At 47.2% G+C, this 23725-nt stretch overlaps 1 protein-coding gene across 1 annotated transcript in view; it reads right to left on the bottom strand.

Moving 5' to 3' along the window:
* Nucleotides 1-23725, bottom strand: part of l(2)10685 (5-methylcytosine rRNA methyltransferase l(2)10685) — a 48739-nt gene that overhangs the window by 5688 nt on the left and 19326 nt on the right. Inside the window, exon 4 of the mRNA XM_089562777.1 lies at nt 16535-16666. Within this exon, the coding sequence (XP_089418903.1) occupies nt 16535-16666 (132 nt within the window). The remainder of the gene's footprint in view (nt 1-16534; nt 16667-23725) is intronic.

Here is a 23725-nt window from a genome sequence, read left to right as displayed (position 1 = left end):
ATAAAGCTTTACATTGTGGTCCGTTTGCTTCGAGACATAGAAAGGTGGCTTCAGATATTTTGTTTCGTCTATACCACTCTTGGAGTAGAAAATGTTGGGTAAAAATTTTAATCTCAGATTTCTTCTTTGAGTTTTAAGTTCTCGCCACTTAAGATTCCTTTTGCTTTCTGAGGTACGAAGTGTCCTGGCATAATTTCCAAGTACAAAGCGGACTGCCCTATGTTGAATTTTTTCCACTTTATCAATAAGTTCTTGTGCATGTGACTAGTTAGGGCTACTAAGAGATTACTTATTTATTTGTCCGATACCCACAGCGCCATTTGGCACTACAGTGGGGGGGGTCAGAAACAAAAAGGAAAGAGCACAAGACAAAATGCGGTCACATACACGCAAAAGAGAGGGAAAAAAAAACTTCATGAGAATGGCTTTGAGATCAGTGAAACCGAGACATTTTGGTCACTACACTCGAGTGGCATTACACCTAGCACGAAATGGGAACGCACGCAAGTATTTACATAATAAGTGGAACAAGGCTGTCATCAAACTTAATCTGGCATGATACAAAAACATGCTTGCGGTGACACAAAGGCAGGAGGGATACGAAAACCCACATGAAAAAAAAACAAAAAAACACTACAATGTGGGAACACACACATACACAAGCATCATTAATAAACAGAAAAAAGATTCAAACAAACCTTGTCTGCAGCGGAATGGACACACAATAAAAGAGGGGGGGGGGGGGGGGGGTGCGGGAGAAGTGGGTCATTTCAGAGCTGTTGTATAGAAAGTATACAACAGCTGTATCTCACCGGTATACTCACCTATGGGGCAGAAACGTGGAGGCTAACAAAGAGGGTTCAGCCTAAGGACAACGCAGCAAGCTATGGAAAGAAAAATGGCAGGTTTAACATAAGGGGATCGGAAGCGGCTGGAGTGGGTGAGAGAACAAACGCGGGTTAACGACATCCTAGTTGAGGTCAAGAGGAAGAAATTGGCTTGGGCAGGGCATGTAATGCGAAGGCGAGACAACCGCTGGTCCTCAAGGGTAACGGAGTGGATTCCAGGAGAAGGCAAGTGCAGCAGGGGGCGGCAGAAAGTTAGGTGGGTGGATGAGATTAAGAAGTTTGCGGGGATACGGTGGCCGCAACTGGCCAAGGACAGGGTTAATTGGAGAGACATGGGAGAGGCCTTTGCCCTGCAGTGGGCGCAGTCAGGCTGATGATGATGATGATGAAAATGCGTCACTAGTTGTCCAGGCAATGACAGATGAGGGCAACCGGTTCCACTCTCGAATTGTTTTTGGGAAAGAAGATGAACTGAGAGATCCTATTTTGCACTTATACTCGTGAACTTTTTTGTCGTGATCCAGAAGTAAGGACGCATAATGAGGTGGAAAGGTGTACTTTTCACGTGGGATACCTGTTCGGGAATGGTAGAAACGTCTTTAAACGAATGGTAGAGCTTTAAACAAAGCACGGCTCTGCGATGTTCTGATGATTCCCAGCCCAATGCTTGTTTAGAAAGTGCAGCACTAAAGTATGTCTTTGGCTGACTTACCTAGAATATTAACGGGCAGATCTGTTTTGCACTTTTTCAAGCTTATCTTTACCGAGTGGAGAGGGAGGATCCCATATACCACGCAGGCACATTCTAAAATGGAGTGCACGTTTGAGTTGTACAAAATTTGCCTGGTCACTTGGGGAGAATTGCTTAGTGTTCCTGCTAAGAAGCCGAGGCATTTAGAGGCTTTGGCAACAGTGTAGTCTATGTGCCAGTGTCAACTTAAAGATGGGGTCAGATATGACCCCCTTTTTTATGAGACTTAGGGAAATCCCAAACATTCCACCTTTCTTTTGCACTGCCTCAGAATTGTGAAGATAAGCTGATTTTCGCATTGCGCAAAATCGCCTCCTTTTCTTTGAAAGGAGGTGACTACAGCGACCTCTCAAAATTGAGGGGTGACAGGAAATGCATTCGCCTTTTCTGCTTTGCTCATGCAGTAATGACAGACACATTTAAGATGCTTTGAACCCGCTTCAATGATCAGTGCTTTGGTCAGTGGAGGACGATCTGGTCTCCATCACCACACTCCTAATGGTTAAACTTGCACTGCGGCTCAAGCACCAATGTTTCATGCACACACAAGCTCTGCTTCGACAGCTTCGTCTTTTGCCGAGGCATTCTTTGTCACATTTACCTCATTCAGGCACCCTTACTCACTGTTAATTTTGCCGAGTCATTCTCAGTCTTGGTTAACTGCTTAGGGGAATTCCCCCAAGGTGGAGTAGATTTGTAATGAGGGAGTAATTACTCACTGGCATCCACCCAAGCACAGCCATACGGCTACAAAGGAAAGCTATACAGCTTTCTCAGAAACCTCGTAGTTAAAGAAAATTCGTCCTGGTCCGGGGTTCGAACTCGGGACCACCGCTTCACCGGAGAAGTCGTTCTACCAACTGAGCTAACCGGGACAGCAAGCTTGTGGTAGGGCGAGTGCTAACTGATCAATAACTCGAAGTGGGAACTGTGTTGGTCAAATGTTTTAGGGGAATCCCCCAAGGTGGAGTAGATTTGTAATAAAGATGTAATTACTCATTGACATCCACCGGAGTGCAGCCGAGTGCACTTAGTCTTGCCACTCCCTCGTATCCCTTACAAGTAGATCACACCACCAGCCACGCATGGGAGGTGGCATCTATCACTACACCGACGCCGGACAGTTTTTGCTACTGCATGGCACTGCAAATGCTACTGCACTAAAATATGCTACCCCTTAAGATGAGGGCAGCTGAGGGAGACACACAAGTGCTTGTCCAGCCCTGGTCTCTCTGCTGTTACAGAATTGAGGCAGGAGGAGAAGAGATGAGCGAAATTGCCCCCAGCACTGCTTCACTACAGCTCCTTGGCCCTGAAAGTAATGACACTCTCGCTATGCACTCCTCATTTCTTCCTTCATTCTCCTCCTCAGCCGCTTCGTGCACTCTGAAGGCCAGGTGGACTCGCCAGCTATGCACACTTGCTGGCAGCAGTGAGCATCCTTGCTCATTTATCGCTTCTTCTCAACTCATCACACATTTCACTGAAACCATCATTTAGGACGCCTCTGTTCAAGCTTTTTTATAATTCTGATTTTTTGTTCTTTTACTTTGCTGCTACTCTCGTGCCATTCGGATGTTTTCTTACTTATGTTTGCCTGCCATGTTTGCGTGTTTGCCTAAATAGCGCTATTTTACTCATTGTTCCCACGTTCGGTGAGCACATTATCCTTTATTGTTGTGCTTTATTTTGTGTCGCGCATAGTTCTTTTCTTTCCTTGTTATTTCAGCGTCATTTCTTCTTCTCTACTCATTTGTTGATATATTGTTTATCATGACTGTATGTTTCCCTTTTGTTTCCTTTGGTTACTAATGCACTGTATTATATTTTGCTTGCCCCCCTTACACAATGCCCAATGGGCCTGTAAGGTATTTCAAATAAATAAATAGACAACTGCACATGGGCTATTTGGTGCTTCTGTTCATATAGAGAGTCATATATGTAACAAAGTTGCTAGAAAAAACATGCTGCCAATGTGAACAAGTGAAGTACTAGTAACCACTAAGCACATATGCAACAGCGCGTGTTGGCTTCCATGTTTAAATATATTCACTCTGTAAGAATAGAGATGCCTCACATGCTCATTTCTAAATTTATTTCTGCGCTGACCCCAACATCATGCAGTACGATTGTGGTTGTCAGTTATCAAGTTCCACTGAAATATGGTTTCTGACATTTTTTTTTTTTTCGAACATGGTTAACCAGAGCGACAATAGGGTACATGGTTAAAGTTTACGAGTAAAGTTCGTAGTACTGCTCTGGACATACGGTCAAAGGGGTGGCTAGCAGATTAGCTTGAAGGCATACTAGTTTGCAATATTTAGCGAGTCTCAGTCTGAAAGAGTACATCACTTTAAAACTGATGCCCATTTAACGGCTCCTATCTTTTTTCACTCCAATACTTCAGGAATTTCACTGCTGCCTGTATGAGGTTAGTGCTTTACCGCTCGACATAAACCGCGAACTCAAGAAATTTTTTGAGTACAGGACAGGTTATCCATGCCGAGGGTTTACACTGCCATTCCTGGCTGACTGGTGATAAATGAAGCAATATGTTTAGGTGGTGTCTAGAAGGCATTAACCACCAATTTATTTTCCAAAAAATGTACCAAAATCGGCAATTTTTTTTAAGTGACCATAATTTTCTTTGTGCAATTCTGTTTCTGAAAATATATTACTTCGATGGTTTCTGGTTAAAATTAACACCAAAGGTTTAAAAACAAGAACAGCTTACGAGGGTGGCTTTCCCACAGTGCTTGGTGTAGTAATGGGTAGAACGCATTGAAGTACCACATATTTATTTCATATTATACGCTGTTGACGCAAAAGAAAGCACATAGACATTGCTTCGTCCTAAAAGGAAGGCCTCGTTCAGCCTTGAGATCACGGGCCACAACTTCCAAGGCCTGGGGTGCGGGTGGGTCGCTTCATCTACGGTTTTCATATTGGTGAAATGGAGGCAGCACATCAACGCGTTGAAGCTGTTCCTGCTCATGGCCTTCGTGAACACTGGTGTCTGGAAAACTTCTTTTGTAGGTCAGTACATTTCCACTAGAGGTTTACCAACAATACCCTGCAATATTATCAGAGCGAGGAAGACCATGATCTCATCGCGGTCTGCCAGTTTCCATGCAGAATGATAGTAGCAAAGCACTCTACCACGTAGCGGTTCATCTCTGTGGTGATTACGTCAATGATGTCCCAGTCAAAAAATACCGAAAACCAGCCGAGAATGCCGTGTTTGTCAGTGGGCTGCCGCTAGATCCCAGGCACTGAAGAAAAATGAAACCGTGGAGGCGTGAGTGCTAACACGCAGCCACACACGTGCAGCGACTCAGCCTCGATGTCGTCATCTGAAGCTGACTCCAGCACTTACAAAGTCCGAGTCACTTTCAGAAGCAAATTTCATAATCTCAGAATAGCTGCTGTCACAACTGCTTGAAGAAGCAGCTATTTTTTCTCGGGACACTGCCACCACCGGCATTCCTCATGGATGACGCCATTGTGAAATGGCTCTTTTGAGCCTTCAATTGCGCGGCAAAGGCACAAAGTGGTTCTTTTTTTTTTTATGGTCGACTACCGCCTCCTAGTGTTCAAAATCGCAAACCAATGCAACTGAGAACCGTAACTCGTCTTTTGGGGTGGCAGCACTGCAACATCGGGCCAGACGAGTGTGACTCGTCATTGGCGATTTTGATACGATCTCCCAAAACGAGTACAGCTCGGGGTTGGTGGTTACAGGGTTAAAAAGCTACTCACTTATGTGCGCTGCTTTAGTGATTCAAGCTGTAAAGCATGGTTAGAAGTATAGCATTTTCCTGGATGCAATGCTTAAATGTCAAATTTTGCATCTTGCGGACAGCGTGCAGGTGGGGACAGTGAAGCATGTTTGCTTGGATTGTTCCCCATTACATGTCATGCCACATATGATACTCGGTGTTACTGTGCTTCCATAGTCATACATGCACTACTCTTTTGTCGCCATCGTGGTGCCGACTTGTTTTACAACTGTTTATGGCACTTACCGGCACCTTGATATCAAACTTACCAATGAAAAAACCATTAAGCACATGTGATCATGCTCTGTGTAGCATACATTGGGTGGGGTCTTTATGCTGGAAATTACAGTACTACAAAACAGTAATTTTCCGATTTCATTCACCACAGAGAAATACATCCCACAATTTGAAAACTACCAATTTCACGAGTGTGATAGTTCTTACCAGACTCATTTCAACTTATCAAATTACTTATTTCATCTCCAGCGACCAGAAGCACGCCTGAAATGACTATATCTTTCCTAGGACTCAATCTGGATGCATCAATTTTAGCAGCTGTCGTATAAACGCACTGCATAGCGTTACACGCAACAACGGCCGAACGACGCTCCCTGTCCCTGTGGATCGATGTTCATCTTTTACAGTCACGGACAGAATAATACTGACCACGCTTCAGAATTTCAACTTTTCTAAACCATTGTGCAGCATAAGTATAAACATTTTATGCCTTTATGCAGAAGCACAAACGTGGAATCTCCTTGCATAAGCGTAAACAACCACTGATTTTCACTAATCCACCAGAAGAGTCTGACCACAGTAGCTTGAATCGTATTCTGTACATGCACGGCAGCTCGATCTGAGTGGAACTGTTACATGCATGGTTGGCACAGACTTTGTCAAAGCTCCACCTAGTGACGGAACAGGCTCAGTTAAAAATAAGCACGGTACATGTATGAGCAGCAGAAAAAATATTCATGACCCTTGAAGAAATTGTGCGCGAAGAAGTGCAGCATGCCCTGGGCTCCCAGTGATCGACTCTTCAAGCTGAAGCTCCAGCCTTGACCTACGCTGCTGAAGTACGCAGTCCTCAGCCCCAGCAACACAACACCCTAAGTCCACCTCTTCAACGTGAACCAGCTGTTCCCGAACACCACCCACCTCCCCTCGCACGCCCAGCCTGCGAAGGACACCCATGCCCCTGGAAATGCGACACCTGGAGGACTTCAGATAACCGCCCACTGTGCTTCCACTGCGGTGAAGCCGGCCATATTCCTCACCACTGTCCATACAGACGCATCGGCCTGCGGGGTTTCGCCATCGACACCCCACGACCGCTTCCCGGCGAGCGACCACGAGAAATCGACGACTACCTGCACAGAGGCGAGTACATGTCACGCTGTCTCTCCTGCTCCCCATCGCCATCCACCACACGTTTTGCATCACCGGGCCACACTTATGCCACGCCTGCTGACCGAGGAAGGTCCCCTAGCCCCCTTAGGGGAAACTAAACAAAGCAATCTGTGGAGGTCAGGTTGCTTGCCGAGGAAACGACGAAGATCCTCTAGTGACCACGCCATATGAAGACGCACCCACTACGCCGGCACCGCATGCAATGACAACCTCGACCACGACGCGAACCACCTTCAAAACTATGCCGCCTTCACGGAAAGCTTCGACCCCAAGCCCCACCACGATTCACATACCCGACGAAGCCGTGACCCGACACCAAGGACGACGTTCAACTCCAGAGCCAGGACATCCAACTTAGAAGTCCTTATCGGCGGCCGGAAAGTCAAACGCTCTAGTGGACACAGGAGCCGATTATTTCCTGATGAATGGAACATTCACTGCGCAGCTAAGGAAAGTAACGACCGCTTGGGACAACCCACAAATTCGCACCGCAGGAGAACACCTCACTGCACCATCAGGACGATGCACAGCGCAAGTGACAGTGAAGGGACATTTCTTTGCCGCGACCTTCGTTGTGCTACGGCAAAGTTCCCGCAAAATGACCTTGGGCATGCATTTTCTTAATGAGCATCAGGTGATCATCGACCTCTGATACAAACTGATCAAGCTTACCACGGATGAGGCCATCCCTTCAAAGAGAACTCCGGAACGTCACGTTACTCTTAGTGTCGTGGAGGAACAAGTGAGTGTCCCACTCCGCTGAAGCGTTATCGTCACCGTAGGCGCCACGGAAGCCAATAACAATGAAGCCATCATCAAGGAGAACACGCAATTGCTTCTAGACTGAGGACTCGGAATCGCAAAAGGTATTGCACATTTCAGCAATGGCCAAGCTGTAGTACTACTGACTAACTTCAGCGAAGAATACCGGCACATTAACAGAGGAACGACGATTGCTTTCTTCAATGAAATATCCAAGATACGAGACTCCTTTGCCCTCTCCGACCCATCCGTAGAAAGTTCACTTGACCAAGAGAGCTCTCCCCCTTTCAACATAAACCCAGCCCTGCCCCGGAACAGACAAGACCAGATCAGCAATCTCCTTCGAAGCTACAGCGAGTGCTTCTCGTCATCGCCGAAGGTCAGACAAACGGTGATTGCCAAGCATCGCGTTATAACCAACCAGCATGCCTGCTCTCTCCGCCAAAGCTCCTACCGATTGTCACCATGAGAACGACAAGCCATCCGGGACCAAGTAGAAGAGACGCTTCGCGACGACGTCATCCAAGCATCAAAGAGCCCCTGGGCAGCACCGGTTGTTCTAGCGAGAAAGAAGGACAGCACACTTCAATTCTTCATTGATTAAAGCCGCTTGAACAACATCACAAAGAAGGCCATCTACCCCCCCCCCCCCCCCCCCCCCATCGACGACACACTGGGCCGGCTCTGCAATGCCATGTATTTCTCATCAATGGACCTCAAGAGCGGCTACTGGCAAATTGAGGTCGATGAAAGAGATCGCAAGAAGACCGCATTCACCACTCCAGATGGCCTCTGAGTTCAAAAGTGATGTCATTCGGTCGCTGTTCTGCACCAGCGACCAGTGCTGGCAGGCGTGAAGTGGCAAATTTGTCTGGTATATTTAGACAACGTCGTTGTCTTCGCCTCGAACTTTGAAGAGCACCTAAAAAGGCTTTCAACAGTACTAGATGCCATCAAGTCATCTGGCCTAACTTTGAAAGCAGAGAAGTGCCACTTTGCCTATGAAGAGCTGCTGTTTCTAGGCCACATCGTTAGCAAGGAGGAAGTACACCCAGACCCGCAGAAAACAGCCGCTATCGCAATGTTTCCGCCACCAGCCAACAAGAAAGCTGTGCGCAGATTCCTCGGACTGTGTGCGTATTATCGACGACTTGTCAAGAACTTTTCGCACATCGCCGGACCACTGAGCCACCCGACAAAGGCAGACGTCCCATTTAAATGGGAAGCGCCTCAAGTGGAAGCCTTCAAGGAACTTCAGCGCCGTTTAGAGACCCCACCGATCCTTGCGCACATAGATGAAAACGCCGAGACTGAAATTCATACCGACGCAAGTAGTGTGGGCCTAGGCGCTGTCCTCATTCAGAAAACAGATGGATTGGAGAAGGCAATCGCATACGTTAGCCATTCCCTGTCCAAGGCTGACACAAACTATTTGACAACTGAGAAGGAGTGCAGAAGAGCGTGTTGTCGGGCTAGTTGGTTCTGCATAGTATATAAGTGAAATGCGCAACAACTTAGACGGGACACAGAAAGAAACACATAGTGTGCGTGTGTGTGTGTGTGTATATATATATATATATATATATACAGTTGAACCTCGATATAACGAAGTCCTACTTGCAGCCGAAAATTTCGTTACATCGCGAATTTCGTTACGTCGAGGTTCCCATGTTTCAGCTGTCAAAATAAAGTATAACTGGTTCATTAACACTGCTTGTTGATGGGAACTTGTAAATCACTTATTGAGGAAATACGCAAGAAAATCGAGTAATAGTATCGCTAACAAGGGCACCGGATGTTTTTTTCTACATCAGGAGCATAATGAGTGATAGCAAACACCGCGACGGCATCATTTTTCTCCGTGTACGCATAGCGAAAGAACGAGCGCAGCGCCTAGTACTGAAAGCCGCCACAAGATGTCGCTACTGGGATCATCATCATCAGCATTGAACATTTGCAGCCGGGGACGCATCAGAGAAAAATAAAGAAAAATGTCCGCATCGCTCACGCCGGCGCGGTGGGATTGTGCTCGCGGCGCGGTTATACTCCGACGTAGCGCGAGCGCGCGTGCGCGCGCGGCACGGCGACGTCACGTCCGCGAAACAGCGGCGCCCGATCGCCAGCGTGTTCGGCGGCTACCGGCGCGCTCTGACGGCGCCCGGCGCGGAATGCAGCTGGCTGCATTTCGCGCGGGCCGCGCCGAGAGCGCGCCGAAGCCGCCCACCCAGAATGCACCGCGCGCGCCTCCCACGCCACGCCTCCCCTCTACCCCCTTCGCCACTCGCCTCCTATGCCAGGGCACTTTTTTTTTTTTTTCGCCACTCAATCGTTTTAAAGGTACGACCACACTAGCTCCACGAGTAGCTCCACTGAAGACTTTTTTTTGTTGTTGTCTACGAGGAAATCGCACGCAAAAAAACCAAAAAAAAAAAACGAACGGACGCTGCAAGAAAATTCCGGTTTGCGCTTTCACGTTCAGAGTCTACAGCTCGCCAGTGGCGTCATGGCGCGGCGCGTCTTGAAACTTCCATGCCGCGGGCTTTGTATGCGCACGACAGATGGCGCGGCAGTACGTTCTCGCAGATTCCCACACTGCCGGCAAAATTGGTGCGTAAAAGGGCAAATACAAACTGCGTTTCGTCTCGGCTAAACTTTTAGCTCTCATTCGATTGTCAAGGTAGCTCCTGGCACATGCATGCGATGCGCAAGGACTTCGTTACATCAAAAGTGCGGAGCAAAATTACTTCGTTAAATCGCGAGAAAAAATACATGGTTTTCAATGGGGAAGTGATTGGGAAATGAAAAAAATGCGTTACATCGCGAATTTCGTTACATTGAGGTTCGTTACATCGAGGTTCGACTGTATATATATATATATATATATATATATATATATATATATATATATATATATATATATATATATACATACATACATACATACATACATACATGGTTTGTTCTGAAAGTAGTAGGACTGATTTTTTTAAACAAAATTTATTCAAGAGAATACTACAAACGATTACCATTTTTCAAGGTAGCACCCTTCCGCACCTACACGCTGCTGCCTATGAGTTTTACATTTTTCGTACGCCTCCAGGAACGCCTGGACCGGAATGCTGTTTAGCTCCCTCGTCACGGCCTGTTGAACCACCTCTACCGATCAGTGATGTTTCCCCTCAAGCGTCGATTTTATTCTCGGGAATAGAAAAAAGTCTGGCAGGGCCAAGTCGAGGCTGTAGGGGGGCTGAGGCTGCGTTGCCGCCTTGTGCTGGGCAAAAAATCGGGGTCCTCATTCAGATGATGAAGAAGATCCTACCGGTTGGCCTTTTCCTCCTCGGACAACACTCCCGGCACCAACTTCGCACACGCTTTCTTCATGGATAAGTTTTCTGTCACGATCTCAAAAACTTGGGTTTGAGGAATGCTCAAGTCATCAGCAGTCATTCTGATACTCATTCTACGATCACTGTTAAGTAAATGTTTCACTCGCTACACATTTTCGTTGGTCTCGCTGGTCGAAGGGCGTCTGGAGCGGTCGTCTTCCTCCACTCTTTCCTTACCTTCTCGGAAAAGCTTGTGCCACTCAAAAAACACTTGATCTACCCATGGAAGCGTCACCGTAGGCCTCCTTAATCATGTTGTGAGTCTCTTTGCCCATTATACTAAGATTTACTCAAAATTTGATCGCGTATCGTTGATCGAGCAAACGCTTGACTATTCTGCGTGACGAGACGTTTCGACAGGGGTTCACAGTACAAGCGACCTCCTCTCTTCAGCGGCCGAGAGCCTACTGCCGATTTTCCCCAGCATTCCCAATATCCCCCTTCAACGATCCTGCAAGCGCAGACCAGCTCTCTATATATATATATTCTCATAGTATATAAGTGAAATGCGCTCGTGAACTGTTGTATGTCTTTCTTTCTGTGTCCTGTCTAAGTTGTTGCGCATTTCATTTATATACCGTATAAACGCGTGTAAGGGCCGCACTTTTTTTTCCAGATTCGGGAGCCAATTTTCGGGGTGCGGCCCATACACGCGATTTAGAAAAAAAAAAAAATTTTTTTTTTGAGCAAAAACACAGCAATCAGGGAATGAACGGCATTTATTCTACGTTCAGTCGACACTCGCGGAGTATTTCGACTCTGAGCTGGTGTTGTGCTCTGGTGCACGCTCATCCCAAAGAAGCCGCGCAGCATGTCCGCTGTCAACGCATAGCCATTGTTCCGCATTTCCATCACTAGCAGAGCAGTTCGGGAAACTCACATGGCTCGCCTCGGAAAGCGCGTTTTTTGCAGCTTCTGTTTCTCAATGCATCCTTCTGGTTGCACGGTCATCGGACGCACTTCTCGGCCACGTCGAGTTCCCTGTCCGCCGCACGCTTGCCGCGTTCGAGAGCTAACTCCCAGCCGTGTAGCTGATAAGGTGCTTGCCCATCGTGCTAAAACTGCATTACTCGGCGGCAGCACGCGAAAGCCACAACAACTACGGCAAACGCGCTAATCCGCCACAAAAGGCTGGAGCTGGTGATACTGATGCCGATTAGATAGCGGGAAGTCGCGCGGGAGAAAAAAAATTGATGATGATGATGGCTGCGGCCTCGGGCGCCATCCATGGACAGTTTTTGGAAGCTCTTGTGCGCGTGCTTGGCCTCCGCGATCAAGCGCTCCGCGATCGAGCTCACCGTTGTTCGCAGCCGGAGCCGATCGCGGAGGCCACGGCGCGTGCATTTAGAAGGCTATTCCCGCCTGGGTCATGGAAAGTTCGGGTGCGGCCCTTACACGGATTTATTTTTTTAAAAACATTTCCTTTGGGAAAACGGGGTGCAGCCCATACACGGGTGCGGCCCTTACACGCGTTTATACGGTACTATGACAAGGAATGCCTTGCCATCATCTGGGCCACATCGAAATTCCGCCCCTACCTGTACGGACGACCGTTCAAGGTGGTCAGCGATCACCACGCACTGTGCTGGCTCGCCAGTTTGAAGGACCCCTCCGGCCGCCTTGCTCGATGGAGCCTGCGGCTCCAGGAGTTTGATGTAACCGTCGTTTACAAGTCCGGACGCAAGCACTCTGACGCCGACTGCCTGTCACGAGCCCCTGTAGATGCACCGCCGCAGGACGACGATGAGGACGCCTTCCTGGGACCCATCAGCTCCAGCTCTCTTGCACAACAGCAACGCTCGGACCCCGACATAAAATGCCTCATCGTATACTTGGAAGGCAAGGTTTCTTCACCCCCGCCTCGTTCAAGCGAGGATTGTCTTCGTTCTGTTTACAGAACGATGTCCTCGTGAAGAAGAACTTTGCAGCGAACAAGACAGCCTACCTCCTTGTTGTACCTATAAGTCTGCGTGGAGAAATTCTTCAGGCCTCACACGACGAGCCAACAGCTGGACATCTCGGGTTTTCTCGCACCTTCCGCCGCTTTCAAGACAAGTATTACTGGCCCCGACTGTCTGCCGATGTCGCACATTATGTGGAAACTTGCCGAGATTGTCAGCGAAGACCCCTCCAACCCGACCAGCAGGATTTCTGAACCACAATGAACCACCCTCAAGGCCCTTTCAGCAGATCGGTATGGACTTGCTTGGCCCTTTCCCAAAATCAACGTCTGGAAATAAGTGGATCATTATAGCGACCAACTACCTAACCCGCTACGCCGAGGCGAAAGCCCTACCGAACGGAACAGCAGCAGAAGTCGCCAAATTTTTCATGGAGTGCATTCTTCTGCGAGAAGGCGCCCCCGATGTGCTCATCACTGACAGAGGAACAGCATTCACGGTGGAACTGACGCAAGTCATCCTGCGCTACAGCCAAGTCAGCCACCGGAGAACAACTGCATACTGCCCACAGACCAACAAACTGACCGAGTACCTGAGCAAAACCCTCGCCGATATGTTCGCCACGTATGTCGATGCCAATCACAAGACAAGGGAGGCCACGACCATGCTAGACGTCATGCTGCCCAACGTTACCGAATGAGATAACATCACTGTCGCCACTTGCATTCTAGAAACATTCCAGAAGGTGCTGACTCGTGCATACCATCCAAGGGCAACAGAACCGGTTAAAACCGGAGTTTTAATCATAGGCTCCCTTGCAGAATCTGCTGGCTGTTATGAACAGCAGCGGAGCAGACCAATCCTAATGCAAGGCAGTCACATGGAGAGGCGCTGACGCTTCTGCTTTTTGTATCATTGCTTCTGAATGCGGAGTCAAGCTTGGGCACCAGATTTGAAGGCAGGGGAAAAAAACTTTCTATCGAGCCCAACACAGCGCTGATTGATCGCAGCATCATAAAGGTACCAAGGTTTGAAAAAATGCCAATTTTTCTATCCTTACAAGATACAGAGCACGCAGCACCACAGTTCATAAATAATTTTTTTAGTACTTGCCGCTAAATTTCCGCAAAGATATTTTGTTAAGCATAGAAAATAAGTCATACGACAGGATACTTCAATATTTGAAAAGAATAAAAACAAAAAGAAATAAAATAATGAAATAAAAGAAAAAAGAACAAATAAATAAAAGAATAAAGAAGAAAATTCAGTCACCTTTCACGATTTCAAGGCTGAGTACCCCTTAGTGAATCAGCGATTATACTGCACTTTGTCCCATCTCTCAGGTCACCTAAACACTCCAAACAGGTCACAGCCATTGTTCAGTTCATGAAACTGAAACCAAAACAGCATAAGGGGAGAAATTCAGTGATAATTCATTGAACGGTCGTTGGCAAATACCATACGCTGACCCATGTATTTCAAGGTGTTAAGCATCAATACAGAGAAGAAGAAAACATAGAACTAAAACTGCTACGATCACAAATCTGCTTGTAAGCATTATCGCCACAAAGTTCAGGTTTGTTTTCAACAACACTGTTGCTCAGTACTGTGGGGCTCGCACCCTTGGGTTTGCTTCTTCGCAATGGGTCCTCCCTAGTTTCTAGTTACTCTGACTAACAAGGGAGGGTGCTGCCATCGCAGCAACACAAGCGCCACGAACGGCGTGACTGCTGTGCAAAGGCGTCTGGTAGTGTGCACGTTCCCTGATAGCACAGTGTATATATATCCATTTGATATGCAACTGGCACATAGCATAAATAGATTCACAAAGCTTGTCCTAAGTCGCTCCCGTGTTTGGCGTCTCTTCATCACCGAAGGAGGATAGATTTGAAGCATATTCTCTTCTCTGACAAGTCTTACAGTCACGAGTGACATAATTCTTCTTCCGACAGAGCTCGTTTACTTCATCATCATCATCAGCCTGACTACGCCCACTGCAGGGCAAAGGCCTCTCCAATGTCTCTCCAAATAACCCTGTCCTTTGCCAGCTGCGGACACCGTATTCCCGCAAATTTCTTAATCTCATCCACCCACCTAACTTTCTGCCGTCCCCTGCTACACTTGCCCTCTCTTGGAATCCACTCCGTTCCCCTTTAAGGACCAGCGGTTTTCTTGCCTTCGCATTACATGCCCTGCCCAAGCTCACTTCTTCCTCTTGATTTCGACCAGGATTTCATTAACCCGCGTTTGTTCCCTCACCCACTCCGCCCTCTTCCGATCTCTTAACGTTACACCTATCTTTTTTTTTTCCATAGCTCGCTGCGTTGTCCTCAACTTAAGCTGAACCCTCTTTGTTAACCTCCACGTTTCTGCCCCATAGGTGAGTACCGGTAAGATACAGCTGTTGTGTGCTTTTCTCTTGAGGAATACTCGTAAACTGCCATTCATGATCTGAGAGAACCTGCCGTAATTGCTACACCCATTCTTATTCTTCTAGCTATTTCCCTCTCATGATCCGGATCAGCTGTCACTTAGCACAATGGAAATGCCTCACCTCCCTACCCCTAATCTAGTACACTTATAGTGGGCCCCCTGTGTGTCGTGGGAGTATAAAGGTGACACATTCAGGTTGCAAAGTATTCACTGTGTTCCAAAGACAGAGATGCCGCTTTCACTAAAAACTGTTAAACGCTTACAAGACTTTTCTACCTTTTGCAAGCTAGCAAAAGCCGGGAAAAGAAACGCAGGTCTCGCCCCCACTGGCCACTTTCGTGAGCAAACTGCAGCGAGTCAAGACAGTGTTTTGTGCGTGGATCCCTGAGGGTAGTCCACACGGCCACTGACTTCCCAACAGCATGAATGTCGCCAGTTTGACTAAAGTGGCAGGAAAAAGAGGTGTTGCATTTACAAACCCAATTCTGTCAGCCATAAACGAAGTCTTTTGCTTCCAAACAAGCATGCACACAGCGAGAGAATCAATACTTACTGATAACAGAAAGTGGACAATACTGTCCTCGGTGTCGCCGCTATCTACTCTGCAAAGCAATCTTCCCGGCATGATTCACCAGGGTGGAAATTTGGGCAAGTCGGTATTGATCCGTAACATAAGAGTCGATAAGCTAAGATAAGTTGATAAGCTAAGTTGAGCCAAGATAAGATAAGCTAAGTTAAGATAAGCTTAGTTGATAAGCTAACTTGTGAAATTGTGGAAGCTGCACAGATGGCTGCCTTACAAGATAACAATGTTAGTACAGCGTCCATTTCCATGTCGAAATGAGAGCTGGCCTCCCTGGGTTCAAAACATCCATGATCTCCCATTTTTATCGCATCTTTTTTCGATTTATTTTTTTCTCTTAGGTCAGCGCATGCGCTACTTTCGCTCAGGTTCCGTTCACTTGGGTGGTTCTGGCTTTCTTCGTCAGTCGGAAGTTAGCGCCTGTGTTGTGGGTGTGTGCTCTCTCCCCTTTTGTCCATCGTCCTGGTTTTGCGCTACTCTTATGTTCCCGGCAAGGAAACACTTGGGCGATTCTCAGTGGATCATTTGAATGCATTAGCAGCCAGACATTTGTTATATCTGAGGTGGAACACTTAGGTTCCTCGTATCCGAGGTCAGCACACCTGACACGAAAGCTCTCTACACCCCAGGTAGTGTATCATGTTCGTACAAGTAGTTAAGCCCCTTTGCCCAGACCCTTACCGGCCAGTCCGCTGAACAGGGTGGCCAGCAGCTTTCCCCCCGGGGCCGCGCACAGGTCGGCCACGTCCTCCCCCTTCTGCAGGCCCAGGGCCAGCACGGGCAGCAGGGACGCCCCGTCCAGGTGGTAGCAGTCTGCGTCAGAAAAAGACCGGGCCAGCTGGTACGGCATTCTCCCAACGGGAGGGGAGACGACGACGAACACAACGAGCTCTTACTTTTCAACTGTCTTATTTTTCGGGCCGGGAAAAGCTTCTGTAGGAATGGGGGAGGGTAGGCACACACAGTGATGGCTGCTTTGGCATCAGATAGGCGTGTTCTTTCCTGGCAAGTTTAACAGATGGGATGCTCACATAGTCTCCTTCTTTCATTGTCATCATTGGGAAGGCTTCAATTATCTCTCTCCCTTTCTTGTCTTTCAAATTTTCAATTATGGTTGTTGTGCTGAACATCACTTTGCAGGTTTCCTTTCCTCTTTGTTCTCTGGAGGGCACTTTTTGCTGGGATGCATAATGTCGCCGCACGCATGCTTGTGCTCATTTATGCATCCCAGCAACATGGCAACGAACCGTGAACCAAGCCTCTGCTAATGCCTCTGCAGGTTTCTTTGCCTGCACAGTTCCTCACCAGCACAGTTCAAAATTCCATACTTCTGCACATCAGAACGGAAGAAGACTTGGCCAGCGTTGTCTAGTTTTGCTAGCTTTAACTTTGCCACTGCTTTTCCCTCTTTATGGCATACTCCATTACGGATGTTAACACCAAATTTTGTGCAAAGTCCTGCATATCTATATTTCATTGCAACATCAGAAGCGTGAACAGAAACAGAGACTTTTTGCGCACACTCTTAATGCAGCATCAGTTTTCCTAGGACGTCATTGCCCTCTGAAACATTGCTAAGAGAAAGCGAACACATCCTGATTTCTGGTTATCATTTTCTATCTAACCCAACACATACGCCGTCACGTCGCGCAGGTGTTGCTTTATATATTATACAGCAATTAACCTTCACTGAAATGCCCCAACTGCTAATAAGTAGTAATAACACTGAATCTCTTTTTTATCACACTGTCTACAGGCATGGTCATAGACATTGTATACCGACCACCCAGTACTAATTTACAACCGTTTTATAGTACTATGGAGACCATTCTTTTCACTTTGGACAGGAGAAACTATAATTCTGTAATAATTACCGGTAACATCAATACAGCCACTTATGGAGACCTAAATACACATTACTCTATGTTATTGCAATCATATAATTATAAGAATAAAATCTTTGAGCCCACAAGAATTACAGCGACCTCAGCCACCACCATATCCTAAGCAATCATACTAATATCCACGCAGGTGTATACACTACGAGTCTAACACTACGAGTCTAGCAGATCACTGTCCTGCCTTCGTATTTGCATCCAAAGATAGAAACACAACCATAAATGAATCGCATCCACGCAAAGGTCGAATAAATTACCCACTGCTTCATGAGAAAATCAAGAAAATAAATTTCTCTGATACACTCAATGCAGACAATAATACCGAATGTGATAAATTTGTGACTACCCTCCCCGCTGTCATTTCTGAAGGCAGTACACACAATCATCGAACATGTGAGGAGCCGCTATGCCCATGGATGACAAAGCGCCATTAGGGAAAAATTGGCTTGGTATTGCAAGTGGAAGACAGAAAAACAAAATATACATTATTTTCAACAGTTTCGGAGCTCCCGTAATTCTGTCATCACAATGGCATGGAAGAGGAAAAAAAGAGTTCAACACACTAATGATCCATAAAGCTCAGCATAATTATAAAATAATGTGGGATATTATTAATGAAATTGTTACACCACGTAGCGGATTACTGAGCAGTTCGAGGAAAAAAAGGGAGATGTGCAGACTGATCAGAGCTGTCAGCTGTTTGTGGCCAACTTTGTTCCGCCGAGCCCTCACCTGCGTTAAAACCATTCTTCACTGCACTTCAGGAATGATGCCCAATGGGAGCAGCCACCCACTACCCTTCTATCGGCCTCCTTCTCCCCAACGCGGTGCACGCAATGACTCCCCTGTCTCCGATCGCAGCATCACTCCGCCACCGCAGCGACCAGGCCATTCACCATCCCCACGTCGCCGCTTTGTTTCGACACCGCTGGGAAACTAGGCGGTGCGACCGATTGAGGTAAGGTCGCCGGACAGTCAACATCGCGAATACCTCTGCCTATTATCATGCTCAAGAACAAAGTGCCAATGACTGTAGACAATGTTGAAACAGATGCTTTAGTTGACACTGCTGCCGCTGTGTCCGTTATGAGCCTTTCATTTAAAATTCGCCTTCGACAGAAAGTTATGCTTGTGTGGGACAGAATCGGTACGTTTTGTGGAGTTGGGGGTGAAACTTTAGTTCCGGTTGGCCTGTGCTACGCTTCAGTTGTCCTTGGTGACGAGTGCTACCGAAAAGAATTCGTTGTGTTGAGACGTGCCATGCATGACGTGATCTTGGGTGCTGACTTTTTGCGCGAGTGTGGTGCAACACTAGACTTCAGTGCTGGTGAAATTTTCTTGAAGCCAAATATTATCCCCCGTGTTAGAGGATGACATGTCCCAGCCTCATGAAGGAGTTCTCTCCCTGAAGAAAGATGTGCTGCTGCCTGCGATGACGGCAACATTTGTGCCTGTGAAATCAGCCGAGCAATGCGTGGGCACACACTCAATAGTCGTCAAGCCAAATGTCTCGAACGGGGCAAAAAAAATTGTTTTGGTGCCACGCTCCATCGTCGAGGCAGTGGATGGCTGCGCACAGCTCTGGACTGTGAACGGGTCAGAGCAGCCTGTTCGTCTTCCTTCTGGTTTAGCACTAGCGAGATTTGAGAGCCATGTGAGCCACGCCATTGAAACTATTTCTGATGTCAGAGGAGCAGCGACCGGGAAGTCTGAATTTTGCGCTGAGCTTGAGCGCATGGTCAACAAATCGCTCCCCTCTAGTGAACGCCATATGCTGCAAGAAATCTTGGCGCGTCATGCTCAGGTGTTCGACTTTGCCTCTAAGGGATCGGGTAGCCATTTCCCAGCCTCTCGAATACAGCATGAAATTAACACAGGAAAGGCACCCCCTATTCGTCAGAAACCTTACAGTCTCCCTGGCAGAGCGCAAGATCATTCAAGAACAGGTGGACGAAATGCTGCAGAAAGGAGTCATCCGCGAATCTTCCAGTCCGTGGGCCGCCCCTGTGATCCTAGTGCGAAAAAAAGATAATTCTTGGTGATTCTGCGATGACTACCATCGTTTAAATGCGTTGACGAAGAAAGACATACCCGTTACCTCGCATTGACGACGCAGTCGATTGTCTGTATTCGGCATCATGTTTCTCCTCCATTGATTAGCGATGTGGTTATTGGCAAATTCCCCTGCATCCATCTGACCGTGAGAAGACAGCTTTCGTAACCCCAGATGGTTTGTACGAATTTAATGTAATGCCATTTGGATTATGCAATTCCCCCGCAATGTTTGAGCGGTTTATGAACACTATCCTTCGTGGCTTAAAATGGGAAATGTGCATGTGTTACCTGGATGATGTCATCATTTTTGGCAAGCCCTTCTGAGAGCACAATGAAAGACTCCATATTGTTCTCGAATGCATTGGCACGGCGGGACTCATTTTCAACTCAAGGAAGTGCCATTTTGGGGACTGGCAAACTCTAGTTCTTGGCTTCCTCGTCAACCAGGATGGTATCAGGCCGGATCTGCAGAAGGTCGCTGCAGTCCGAGATTTCGAACCTCCACGCACCCTGAAAAGGCTTCGGAGCTGCCTCGGACTCTCTTCACATTTTCATCGCTTCATTGCTGGCTTTGCGCAGATTGCCCACCCCCTCACTTCTCTCCTGCATCAGGATTCGCAGTTTGTGTGGACCCCCGAGTGCGACTCCTCCTTTCATCAGCCGAAATCTTCTCTCACGTCAGCACCCCTCCTGCGGCACTTGGACCCTTCTGCTCGGACGGAGATCCACACTGACGCCAGTGGCGTCGGTCTTGGGGCGGTGCTCGTCCAGCTGCACGGTGGGGCTGAGTACGGTTTTGCCAATGCGAGCCGCACGTAAACAACATGTGAGTGCACTTACACAGTCACCGAATTGGAGTGCCTTGCCGTTGTGTTCGCTGTGCACAAGTTCCGACCGTATCTGTATGGACGCCACTTAACCATTGTTACGGACCATCATTCTCTCTGCTGGCTCATCGGACTTCGCGATCCATCTGGTCGTCTGGCATGCTGGCATGCTGGGCGATATTATAACTTAGCTGTCTCACACACAAGTGGGCGCTGTCACAGTGATGCAGACTGCTTGTCACCCCACCCATTGCCAACCTCGGCCAACGACGAAGACGGTTTCGAAGAGTGTTTAGCCTCGTTTGTGCCGACGTTCCCCAGTATGGCGACCTTTAGCCGAGAGCAACATAGTGACCTCTCACTGCAGCCCCTTATAGAAGCGGCAGAAGGAGGAGTGGATTCACTCTCATTTATCATCAAAGATGGTATTTCATTCAAGAAGAACTACTCTGTCAATGGTGCTGCCCTAGCTTTGACCGTCGGCGCAAATGTTACACGCTAGGCACGACAACATCACATCTGGACATCAGGGCTTCTCTCGAACCCAGCACCTCCACCAAATGCAGCGGATGAAATGGTATTAATACAGGTGAGAGCTCAACGGAACAAAGCTGGCCGCAAGCGGCTCACAGTCCAGATCAGTCTGCAAGCACCTCCCTCATCTGCCTCGGAACTCCTCAGTAATCCACTACGCGTTGCAGCATTATCATTAGTGCACCCGTGAAAAGGCACATTGCTCCTGACCGAATGGACACAGAACAAACTGATGTCTTCAATGCATACTTTAATAACGTTGGACCAGCTCTAGCTGACTGTACATCTAAGGAGGCACGTGATGTTATTTACCCATTAATACACGGCCCATTTTGCCTCAAACCTAAAGAAGATATTACAGTACAAGGTGTGTTAGCTGATAAGATTGCTAACAAGGCAGCTGGACACAGGGGCATTACTGTCAAGGCTAAAGAAGATAATGCTGACTTGCTCTGTCCAGTGCTTACCACCATATTCATTTCTGATACAGAGCGTGGTACATACCCCGAAATTCTAGAGACTGAAAAAGTATCTCCTGTGTGTGTCTTAATGAGCGCCTGCTTGAACACAAGAACTCATTAAACAAGAGAGGACATCTTCCAGACCACTGCCAAGCCTGCTCGAAAGAGAAGCGTGTAGCCTGCAAGCCTCGACTATCGGATTGCAAAGTGCTATTGAAAAGCCGAGATAGGACAGAACGTGAGCTTGTGGAAGCCTTCTATATCAAGAAGCGAGGTGATAGTTGTATTAGTGACACGTCAGTTGTTCTCCGCCACAGTGAAATGCTGTTTCTTTGAGCGCTCGTCCTGTTCCCTTCCTCGTCCGTGTCCCGGTTTTGCGCTCTCATGTCTTTCACGAATATGCACCAACAAGCCCAGCTTCAAGTACTTCTTAGATGTTAATGACCCTGGCAGCTATCTGCCAATTTCTGTACTGAGTGTCATTATTACCGTGTGTGAAAAGGTAATTTCTGTTCAAGTAAAAGAGTACCTAAACACAAACAGCATTTTAACTGAATCTCAGCACAGCTTCAGAACCCGTCACTCTGCATCTTATCTCAAAATATAAACGAATTAGCCGTAGCAATATTTCTAGACCTCAAGAAGGCTTTCGACATAGTTATTCATTCCGTACTCCTAAAGAAACTTGAATAATACGGATTCAGTGCCAGCACTCCCTATAACACGTGCGCCTCAGCGCACCTGTTATAGGTTAGGTTAGGTTAGGTTAGGTTAGGTTAGGTTAGGACCCATTTTGTTTTCTTTAGATTTTGTTTTCTTTGTTTTCTTTAGAAATTCACAAAATTTGGATTTTCCTTCAGCTCTCATTTCTGCCAAAGTAATCATGTATGTGGACGATACTATACAAAAGTGTTTACAGGTCAATCAGTTCTGGAAATAATGTCAACAAATTTCATGCTGACAGCGGATCTGTGCAAATATATCTTGATGGCACTCTGGAGCAAGGTTACGTTAGGTTAGGTTAGGTTAGGTTAGGTTACGTTAGGTTACGTTACATTAGGTTGCGTTGCGTTGCGTTGCGTTGCGTTGCGTTGCGTTGCGTTGCGTTGCGTTGCGTTACGTTACGTTACGTTACGTTACGTTACGTTACGTTACGTTACGTTACGTTACGTTACGTTACGTTACGTTACGTTACGTTACGTTACGTTACGTTACGTTACGTTACGTTACGTTACGTTACGTTAGGCTAGGCTAGGCTAGGCTAGGCTAGGCTAGGCTAGGCTAGGTTAGGTTAGGTTAGGTTAGGTTACGTTAGGTTACGTTAGGTTAGGTTAGGTTAGGTTCGGTTAGGTTAGGTTAGGTTAGGTTCTCTGGAGCAGAACACCATTAAATATTTGGTCGTTACACTAGACAGTAATTTGAACTGGAAGTCATACATTGATAACTCGTGTTCTAAACTAGAGCCAGCGTGCTGCAAGGAAGTGTTTCGACACTGTGGTATTTTATTTACTTCTCTATTTTTCATTGTCATATCGCATACTGGTGCGAATCATGGTCTTCAACATTTAAAATTTATTTTGGTCCAATGTTACGACTACAAAAGAGGGCGGTGCGGATAATCACGTTTTCTGGTCCGTTTGAATCCAGCAGTCCTTTATATTGCAGCTTGAAACTACTTGCCGTTCGATGGCGTTCTACGTCACACCAGCGGTAACTCAGGACGCTCCACGTCTGCCGCTTACTAACGTGGGTGGCGCTGATGAACACTCTCAAGGTTAGGTTATTTGTAAACATAAATACCCCCGAAAGCAGAAGGTTTGACAGCCGTCGCTGTAGCTCAGAGGTAGAGCACCGGACGCGTAATTCGGAGGTCGTAGGTTCGGATCCCACCGGCGGCATGTGGTTGTTTTTCTTCTGCTTTTAAGCGACAACATATTCAGTACTATTCTTACTTGATCAACAGCACAAAAAAATTAATTAATTAAGAAATCCCCTGTGCTTCTTGGTTTCTGTGGCTGTTGGCTTCTCTCATATTTATAACGAGCCCCTCATTCCCCTTCCCTTGTTTGCTTAATTCCTTTCACACTGTCATCCGAA

The sequence above is a fragment of the Amblyomma mixtum genome, chromosome 10 (genome assembly GCF_055824585.1).
Source record: "Amblyomma mixtum isolate Tamu chromosome 10, ASM5582458v1, whole genome shotgun sequence".
Classification (NCBI taxonomy): Eukaryota; Metazoa; Arthropoda; class Arachnida; order Ixodida; family Ixodidae; genus Amblyomma; species Amblyomma mixtum.
This window is presented reverse-complemented; position numbering and strand designations above follow the sequence as displayed.